This window comes from Hydra vulgaris, chromosome 06, assembly GCF_038396675.1.
Source record: "Hydra vulgaris chromosome 06, alternate assembly HydraT2T_AEP".
Lineage (NCBI taxonomy): Eukaryota > Metazoa > Cnidaria > Hydrozoa > Anthoathecata > Hydridae > Hydra > Hydra vulgaris.
The window spans coordinates 3,670,693-3,681,008 of NC_088925.1; the positions used below are offsets into that span (position 1 = coordinate 3,670,693).

General features: G+C 29.6%; 2 protein-coding genes across 3 annotated transcripts; both read right to left on the reverse strand.

Annotated features, from left to right (window-relative positions):
• Positions 1–986: 986 nt before the first annotated feature.
• Positions 987–9,969, reverse strand: LOC136081592 (uncharacterized). 2 transcript variants are annotated; one of them, XM_065799009.1, is made up of 10 exons: positions 9,714–9,969; positions 9,407–9,518; positions 8,966–9,084; positions 5,079–5,215; positions 4,725–4,812; positions 4,407–4,611; positions 3,918–4,105; positions 3,624–3,786; positions 3,356–3,471; positions 987–1,544 (listed from the first exon to the last, which is right to left on the reverse strand). In XM_065799009.1, exons 2-6 carry the CDS (start codon positions 9,492–9,494, stop codon positions 4,414–4,416), a joined length of 630 nt encoding a protein of 209 aa, XP_065655081.1. In that variant the 5' UTR covers positions 9,495–9,518; positions 9,714–9,969; the 3' UTR covers positions 987–1,544; positions 3,356–3,471; positions 3,624–3,786; positions 3,918–4,105; positions 4,407–4,413. The 2 variants fall into 2 exon arrangements, with proteins under 2 accessions (XP_065655081.1, XP_065655082.1); XM_065799010.1 differs by lacking the exon at positions 3,356–3,471.
• Positions 6,260–8,959, reverse strand: LOC136081591 (uncharacterized). Its single transcript, XM_065799008.1, has one exon. The coding sequence runs from the start codon at positions 7,620–7,622 to the stop codon at positions 6,549–6,551; it is 1,074 nt and encodes a 357-aa protein (XP_065655080.1). The 5' UTR covers positions 7,623–8,959; the 3' UTR covers positions 6,260–6,548.
• Positions 9,970–10,316: the final 347 nt, after the last annotated feature.

Here is a 10,316-nt window from a genome sequence, read left to right on the forward strand (position 1 = left end):
TTTAAAAAAAAGAGCACAAAATATTTTCTGAAAGAAACATTAATGCAACAGAGAAAAGATCTGAATATGTCAGGAACATCAACGAACAAATCACAAATGGTCATCAGATAGTTTGGTTGAATGAAACAAACTTTAATCTTTTTTGTAGAAAAACGCAAACGTGCCAAACAAGAAAGATGAGCAATAATGAAAGTACCTGCTTCAAAAGGTGCAAACATACATTTGATTGGAGCTATATCAACAACAAATGTTGTCATAATGGAAACTCGCAGAGGATCATTTAATACAGATTTTTTTAACGAGTATATGTTGGCTATGTTTCACCAGTAGGTTACATCCGGGAATCATTTAGAGGATTTGGTCTTCGTAAAAGACAATGCTCCATGTCATGCTCTTTTGGAAAGGATGTTTGAAAATTCACCAGCATAGTTGTTACGTTTAGAACCCTACAGTCCAATGTTAAGCCCTGTGTGAATGTGCACTCTTAAACAAAATCAGGAAATCGCAACTGAAATTCAGGGATAACTTACTGAATTAATCATTGCGTTTAGGCACAATTGATTTTCAGGCGTTATCGCCTGAAATTCAGGGAATTATATTTTTCTGAAAATCAGGGAAACCAAGCCTTCTGAAAATCAGGGATTTTTGTTGCACTGAAATTCAGGAAATCTATTACTGTATATTCAGGAAAAAACTTTCACCAACTCGGGTTTTTATACCGTTTTTATAATATTTATTATATTGTCGGCATTTTTATTGTGGATAAAATTAATTTTGAAAGAATTTCGCCATTGCTGAATTGAGTAAAGTATTTGCACACGCCTAGTTTAACCTAGGATTCAAAAACTATATTATACTATGTTGCTCGTGCACTTCACATTTATAATTGTTCGACTATTAATTACTTAAATTTATGATAGAATTCATTATGATTTCATTAATCATGTTATTCAGTTCTTACTTGTAGGTAGAGATAATTACAATAATTAAAGTTAAAAGAAATTTATTAATATAATTACCAACATTACAATGCATTTAGCACTATTTATATTGTACACTTGTGTGGATAAATACATGTCGAAAAAAATAAAAACTATATTTCAAACACAAATACGTCTCAAATAAAATAAAAAGATTTTGTTGATGTATGCATTTGTATAATATTTTTGACAATGTTCCTATCTCAGAATGTGAATAGATGTTGCTTATTTAAAGAGCGTTAAATATATATAACGCGTTTTTAAAAAAGTAACAAGATCCCGTATACATTCTGAGATAGGAACATTGTCCAAGATCCCATACAAATGCACCTGCAAAAACTGCCAAACATGGCTTACACTTTGGTCATACTCAATCTGACCGATGTAGTGTAGCTTGAAACATTTGTCAACAGCAGAGACCATACAGCGCGACTCAATAACTTCGTTTTCTATAACGACAAACGATTGGCTAATGTTGCTAATTTTACCCAGTGCAATAATTATTGGTTGCTTAATTCCTTCACTTTTAATTTTCTCAAGAATTTCATCCATTGAAGTTCCATTCTAAAAAAAGGTAATATAAATATTAGGGTGGTCCATTTTAACATATTTAAATTTTTTTGTTTAAATTAATGAGGCATGTTGCCTTATTTCTTCCTTTTGGTCTAAAAAATCAACTGCGCAAAGTTTCAGGTTGAAAAAAAATATATTTAGGGGTTGCTAAAGCAAATCAAAGTCTAGAATATTTTGTGGTTTTGCAAAAAAAGTTTTTAAAACTAGAGTTTTTGTGCAGACTGTGTATTTTTTATTGTGTTTAATCATTGTGTTTCATTACCAATGTAGAAATATTGTAAAAATTTTTTATTCATTCAGTAGATGTCAGCATTATACTTAATATACTTCTAGAATAATTATTACATACAATTTTAAACACCCTTTTTTGGTAATACTATAATTATTAATTACTGAATTAACTTTTTGAATTAACATTTCATTCATTTTAATAGAACTTGCTTGCATAATTTATTGTAGGTTAAATAATTTAAAATAAACAATGGCTAAAGCTGCAATAAATATACCAACAAGAAAAGCAACAGAAATATATTTGATTGGGCAAACATTGGAGAACTTTGGTGAGTGATTCCTTCCAACAGAAAAAGATGTTCTAAAGCGTAGTTTCTTCTTTGGAACCAACAGTCAAGAGAATCACAAAAAGGTCTTCGACGAAGTGCTGTTCTTGTGGACAAAGGCACATATTCCAGTTATGGAGACCCATGCAATCATTGCAAACTGCCAAAAAAAAAGAGCGAATAGAGAAAGAGAAGAAAAAAATGGAAGCTTAAAGGTGCAACTTGTTGACTCGACACTATCCTTTTCAGACTCAGAGTCATCAGAACATGGCTCTCCTTAAAGACGTAATCAAGATCAAAGCAATCAACTTCTTCAAGAAATTGAAAATGACTCCAGAGTTGGTTTCTGCATTGGACCGTATTAACATTTCAGACTGGCGCACTGTTCACATTTTGAATGCCACAACAGCAACAGATCAATCTCCAGTAGCTCAGTTCGACGTGCTAGTATATATAGCAGGGCTATCACAACAGCCACCGTGAGGGATTCATTCATCAATGAAGTTCAACAGAAGGATACTTTTTTAGTATTACACTGGGATGGCAAGTTGCTCTCAGACTGTACAGGAAATGGAGATGGCTTAAAGGTGGATTGTTTCAGGAAGGGTGCAGAAAGCTTGAGAAACTGAAAATTGTAAATGATGGGGCAGAAAGGGGATCTGCAATGATTTCCACTTTCAATGACAATTCTTTGACAAGGGACGAAAACAAGCACTACTACTAGTTGTGGAGCACCATGTCGTCTCCACCCCCTCAAATGACTTTTCTGACATTAACGAACAATGTGAATGATTGTGTTCTAGTTTTGTCATGTTTTTTGCATATTTTGATTTCAATAACTTTTCAGTGATTTTTAAATTTAAATTTGTCTTAAATTCATTTACTTGTTCCTGCAATTTGCATTATTTTGATAATATGATTCATTTAATCTATAGTTATATTGTAATTTTTCACTGCTGAGCCAGAAAATAAAAATAAATGAAAATTACACAGTATTTACACTGTGGCATCAACTATGAAACTTTTATAGCATTGAGCAACCTCTAAATACAGTCCGAACTATGTAATATTTTGCACAGTAGCTTTTTTAAACAAAATGAACATAAAAAACAACATGCCTCTGCAATATATGAAACTTGACTTTTTTGGACTACCCTAATAAATATATAGTTTATGCATTTTTACATTTTGAACAAATTTAACAAAAAATATTGATAAAATAAGATAAACATAGCTATTGCTTACTGGATGAAGCCGAACAAATCGCTTGCACACTTCAGCAACCGAGTCACGTTGCCGATTTCACATAGGCACACTCAGCATAAGCGGAGGTAGTAACAGAGCGTATTCTTGTTTGGTTTCTGTAAAAATGTTGCCAAGTACATACATTACATACACATAATAAAAGTAACTAAAACAATATAATTTTTATAAACTTAATAATAAGTTAATTTTAACTTATTTGTAGATAGGATCTCTATTTAAATTTGAATAAAATTAAACAAACATGTACTTTCGAGTAGGTTGTTGTCAGCTGCTATTTCATCAAGTAATATTGCAAGGTTGGTTGACAACCCTTTGCATTTTCCTTTGGCATACAAAAGGATCCTGGAAAAACAGTCTCCCAGTCCCTCCACTAGCCATTTGCTGTTGGGTGCACTTCTACAGAATTCTTCCTAAAAAATTTAATTAGTTTATAAGATAAATCATTAATGTAAACAACTAACAAACAGTGACTCATAATTAGTGGCTCATAATTTCATCAACTAACTACACAATGATTACTGAAAGCAGATTAAAAGCTTACCGCAGATGAGTAAATATTTCTTAATGGGGGAAATGATAAAAAAATTGTTTTTATTGGAGGTCTTCCTTCCCTAACCCAGAGACTGCGACTTGAATAGGTTGATCCCATAATAATATTTATGTGATCCTCGTTAGGTGTCTCGTTTATAAGTTCATGGGTTAGTGCCCTTTCATCTTTGGTAAAATACTCTGATGAAAAAAATTGAAAATATTAAAAAAGGCATATAATCTTTTACTATATCTTTAAATATATTTTAATACAGCACTTAAGTACACCATTACATATAAATAGGATAAAACTATGAATAAATCAGAATGAAAATCAAGAAATAATATATATAAAAACAAAAAAAACTTACAAGTAAATCAATAATTGTTATACTATTATTGAATACAAATTTTTCAACTATAGAGTTATCCAAATAAATATATTTTAAATATATACTTAATGCAATTGTTCAATGTATAAACAAACAATTAAAATAAAAACCATCTAGTCATGATCTAGTCATGGTTCCATTGACTAGATCAACTGCATCTGTTCTTAGGCGCTTCTGATGCAGCTTGTGTGCCTTTTCAATAACCGGAAGTTGTTTTCTCAGCGTCTTTAAGCGTTCTTCAATATAGCCTGACGGGGAATACTTTCTTAATTTTCCGTTTCGTATTACTTCAACATACTGTCTGAAGTAAGCATCCTTTAAGTAAAAAAAAAAGTTTCGTAAAGCTAAACTAAATAAAATTTAAACTATATTCCCATTTCCATAAATATGCAAACAAAAGTTTCAATTAGACTTATAACAACACTTACATAACCATCTCCATTACCACTTCTTAAGGTTGGAAAGCGGTTTATCACCTCCATTGCCAAAGACTTTTTTATCTTTGTATTGGGATAGCTGCAAAAAAAGAAAATCAATTCTGTTGTGTTTAATAACCTTCCTATAGCTCCATTTATTTTTTGCAGTAAATTTTTTATAAATAATAACTTATATCTAAAATAAAATTTCTTTTATTTTAGATTTGTTTTTTTTAGATTTAAAATTTATTTTATTTTAGATTTGTTTTATTTACTGATTTAAATATTCGAACACAATATTCAAACATTCAAATACCAAACAAATATAAGTATCTGAATAAAATATCATATTAAAGACTTCCTAACCAGTTATTATCTTTTACAAGATTTCCAACAATGATACGCACAAAAAGATCCTTCATCAAAACTAACTGCCCGGTTCGTTCAAACTCAGACAAGATTGATGCACCTTTAGGGTGATCTTTCAACATACCATCAATGTCCTTAAAAATTCGCTTTTACAATATTACAAATAGTGAAATATATACAATTAAACAAATAATTTCAAAAAAAGTTTAAGCTTCTAACAAAATTATAAATTATAAATATATATGCATTAATGATATAAATTTAATAACAACCATAACTCACAATACAACATTTAACAAAAATTATAGAAAAAAATAATCTTTTGTAGCAAATGCAAGCTAATAATCATTTACTATGCTTATTAATAAATATAACAATTTTATTAAGAAAGCTTAAAAGTTTCATTTAATATTATTTATTAAACAAATTTCACTCACAAACTTATATTGACATTGATATGATGTTCTAACTGAACTGCTAACAACACCGGAATTTATTTGATCCATTATGATTGTTGTTGTAGGTACAATATAGATGCAGAGCTTTGTAGTTGTATATATGCTTAGTCGGAGTTGATATGGCAAGGAGGCTTCACATTCTATTACTAAATAAATATGCTAAGAATAATGCAAGTTTATACCTTAGTTCAAGTTTTCATCCAATATTGAGATGAGAGTTAGAGATTTATACATAGTTATTGATAATTTACACAAAGTTATTGAGATAATAGAGAGAGAGTTTCAAGACAAGTATTATAGACAATCTTAAAGTTAAAGCTATAAATCTATCATACAAAGAAATATTGCAAGAGTACAATATTACATCACTCATTTTATTTTAAATCTTTATAATATTACTGATTAGTTATTCTAATATATATATATATATATATATATATATATATATATATATATATATATATATATATATATATATATATATATATATATATATATATATATATATATGTATATATATATATATACATATATATATATATATATATTTATATATATATATATATACACACATATATATATATACATATATATATGAATATAAATACATAAAGTATTATACATATATATATATGATAAAAATTATACATATATATACATTAACAAAATTGAATAATATTCAAATTTTATTATTTTTTAATTTCGAAAAATCTTAAGTCAAAGAAAAGCACACAAATACACATGGTATCTAAATAAAACAACTCATTTATGTTTTAACTCATAATGTATGTTTTACAAATCAAAATATTTGACCAAATTATATCACATTTATATGTTATCTGCACATAGTGTGTGACACAATGAAATGTGCATAAAGTGACAGATCGGATTATAGCAAGTACCCGAAAAAACAGGATGATAGTCAAGCAAACTATCAAGTGTGTAGTTGACAGCTGACAGTTTTGGTATCATCACAAGTTACAGTGTAGCTGTGTAGGTGCTCATCAAACTAAATGAGCCTAAAACTATGGCATAACAAATGAGCTTTTTTGTCCATGATCACAATCTTGTCTATACAAATAAAGTTTGGATCTCCATGTTCATTAATGTCTGCTATTAATGACATTCCAGGTTTGTAAACAGTACCATAGGCTTCAATAAAATTTGCTAAATATACAATAGCATGTTGATCTGCAAAATGTGATGATATTGTTTCTCCATTCGGCACAAGATATAAAAGTATTTCTGTAAATGTGCCCACAATAAGGCTTTGTTTAAAACCTGTTTTTTTCCACCACTGACTACATTGTGCAAGTTGATGACGAAATGCAAGAGTGTAGGCAATGTTACGAAAATTGCACACAATGTGGGCTAATCTCTTAAAAAAATTGTGTTTGGCTTCAAAACGCATGCACCACATCCTGGCAAATGGCCCATTTTTTAAGATTAGACTTGGATAATGTGTCAGCCTGTGGTGTTTGTACATTAAATTCTTATTTGGAAAAAGATTTTTGAATAGGGTGTTATGGTCAGAAATCAAAGCCGCTAAATATGTCATGTCAAATTTGTGGACTACAGGTGAAAATACATTATTTAAAATTTTTAACAGTAGCAGCAAAAGTTTCCAGTGTTCAGAGTTACTTGGTACTTTATCGCCAATCAACAAAGGCAGGACAATTAGTAAAGTCATTGTTTGACTAGATCTCTGTCCAAGAAGAGAACTATTATCTTTTAATCGATTTTCAGTTATCAGACTGGGTTTTTTGTCTTGTAATGTTAATCCATAAGGAAAATGTCTAAGACGATTATTTAACAAATTTAAATCAAAAAGATGTTGCACGTAAATAAAAATATAAAGAACCAATTTGATTTCTAAAGGAGCTATACCTTCTAAAATATCATGCATGATGTCCCCAGTATCATTTTTAGCCATATGGTAGTACTTAAGTTCTTTTAAAATACTTATAACTTTTATTCCAAAATCAGTTTTATAAACTTGCTGCATAGCTAATTTGTTAACAATTTCCTCATATTGTGCTACAGTTTGTTGAAGCGTTGGAACTTCTGTAAAAATGCTTTGCATTGTTTATTTGTCAGCTGTGCAAAGATCACAACAAAAGTCACTATCAAAAGACTCTACATAGCCTAAACAAGTATGAAGTCCAAGATTGTCCCCTGTAATTTGACTAAGAATGCATCGCACATGTCTTGAAGTAGCTTCACCATCAACTTTAATTTGAAATCCATCCTCCATACATTTTAAATCATCAACAATGGCTCTTCAAACTGCATTAATGCCATATTTTTTTATGTCATTGACATATGTCAATGCAACTAAATGTACATTTGCTAAATTGGAATTAAAAACAGCTGGAAAATTTTTCAGAATAAAGTAAAATGTTCCAAGCTTATGTATGGACGCTTTTGATCCTATAGGATTTACTGTTTCGACATCGTCATAATAGAGTTGAACAATAAGTTCGTGGGTGATAAAATTAACTGAAGGCAAGGGATGGCGATTTCGATGTGCTTGGTAATTACTTCCATCTTGGTAGTCACATAAGATTCCACCTTCAACTATATTTTCACTAAAAGTGCAGGCTGACCAGCAATCAGAGTGTCTAAAAATATACTTAAGGGTTTTGCTGATGGGCACAAACATAAAAGTGTCTTCTACTTGAACTTGCTTGCCCATCTTTGTTTCCCACCGATGTCCCAATACAATTTCAGTAGGGATAATTAATGCACCAACCCTTTCTAGATATGTACTCAGCTTTTTCATAGTATCAATATTCTGGAATGGGTGTTCAAGAGCAGCAAGAAAAGTTTCTGTTGTGTTTTTACTCTCTGATCAATTCATAGTAAATACTTCACTGACTTTATGTTGCACAGCACAAGCAAAAACAGAAAACATCTCATCCAAGCCATTACGGATGTCATTGATATTGCTTAATGGTATAGCAGCAGATATTAGATTAAGAAGAAACTTGGCAGCTGGTAAAAATATTCCTCTATGGTCAAAACATTCAGCTACATCTAGAATCGGTTGTGCATCAGGAGCATCATTAGCATCATCAAAATCTTCTGGCACAAAGCTATCTGGCGCAAACCTATCAAAATTGCCTTGTGATAAATCAAGTATTTGATTAGCAACAAAAGGCACTTTCCAAACTTCTTTTTTAACATGAGAACGCACATGTTTTTGAAAACTATGAAAAGATGTAAATAATCTTTTGCATCCTTTCTGGCTACATACAAGTTCACTTGGTTCCTCAAGCGCATGTATACCTTTCATATGGCAAAGTGAAAACCTTATTGTTGGGAAATTGCGTGCACATTTAAAGCATGTTAACTGCATTTTTATTGATTTACTTTTTTATATTAGTGAACCCGTAAACAGCAAAAATTGTTTTAGTTAAAAAATACCTTAGAATATATAGTAGAAAATACACTTTTAATCTTTAAAAAATCTCCAAGCTTCGGAAACATCAACTTTAAATCCTCAATGGTAACCAGCATCATCGCATCAGCATCAATACCATTTTCTGAAAAAATATCAATTTAAAACAAAATAACTTTTTTAATATTATTTTATAAACAAGGAAGATATTATAGCATTTAATTCAAAGTTTATATTTTAAATATATAGAAACAAAACTCAATTCTTATATAAAGGTGAATATAATTCAGAGTAATGTAAATTTAATTTAATTAGTACTGTTAAATTTGCATTTAGTACTAAAGGTATAACAGTACTACAAGGAAATTTAACATTTTTCTAAATTATTATTGAAAAAAAAACTTTAAATTATTATTGAGAAAAATAACTAGTACTAATCAAGTCTAATGTACAGAAAATTAACATACCTTCTAGAACCTGCATACTATTCTCTAACTTCTTTAGAGACAATTCATTGACAAACGCATGAAACAATTCAGTGGGTAATTGAGCCATTCTCAATTGTCAAGTAATTAAAAACTAATTCATTTTAAGAAATCAGTTAATTAAATTTTATTTATGATAAATAATAACTTATAAATTTATGAAGTCATATACAATATATGAAGTATTTTAAGACAATAATAATATTATAGTAATTTCAATCTGTAAAAAGTATAATATTTTAAAACCTTTCATTTTACAACACTTAGAACAAAAGTTGAGTGTACATACCACGCTAGAAATTTAGCTACAGAATATTTCAATATGGAGTAAACGCGTTTTTCTTAATTTGTGTGCCTGAATAAATCAGAGCACGAAATAACCTGAATCGTTCAACTGAAAATCAGGAATTTCGCCTGATTTTAAGGGCGGAAAAATTAACTGAATAATTCATGTAATAATTTCCCTGAATTCATCTTAGAGTGTGGAAACAATCTGTCTAAAATTAAAAGTAACGTTAAAAATGTGATGTGCAGTCCGTCTGTATTCGGTGCTGGGATTGTTAAACAACGAATACAGTATTTAGAAAGAAATGTTACAGCGGCAAAAAATACAATAATAGGAGATGACTGTGCTCAAGTAATGCTCAACGTGCTACAAAGCATTACGCAACGATTTTAAATAAGGAAAATGCCCATATTAGTGTTTAACTAAATATTACAATGGTTTTTAATGACATTGTTTAAATTCAATTTAAATCTTTTTATTTTTTTGTAAATAAATTATTTGTGTTTTATTTATTATTCATCTGGTTTCTTAAATGAATTTTTCACACACACAAAAAAAGAAAGTTATAATTAACACCAAATAGGATTTTTCTACTTACCGCCAAAA

What these genes read in the sequence shown, in the direction of transcription:
- LOC136081591 (XM_065799008.1), bottom strand. Translation starts at nt 7,622, where the DNA reads ATGCAAAGCATTTTTACAGAAGTTCCAACGCTTCAACAAACTGTAGCA.
- LOC136081592 (XM_065799010.1), bottom strand. Translation starts at nt 9,494, where the DNA reads ATGGCTCAATTACCCACTGAATTGTTTCATGCGTTTGTCAATGAATTG. An exon ending in TAGTATGCAGGTTCTAGAAG is followed by an intron (nt 9,085 to 9,406) that starts GTATGTTAATTT and finishes ATATTTTTTCAG; the next exon opens with AAAATGGTATTGATGCTGAT. An exon ending in CTTGTAAAAGATAATAACTG is followed by an intron (nt 4,813 to 5,078) that starts GTTAGGAAGTCT and finishes CTTTTTTTGCAG; the next exon opens with CTATCCCAATACAAAGATAA.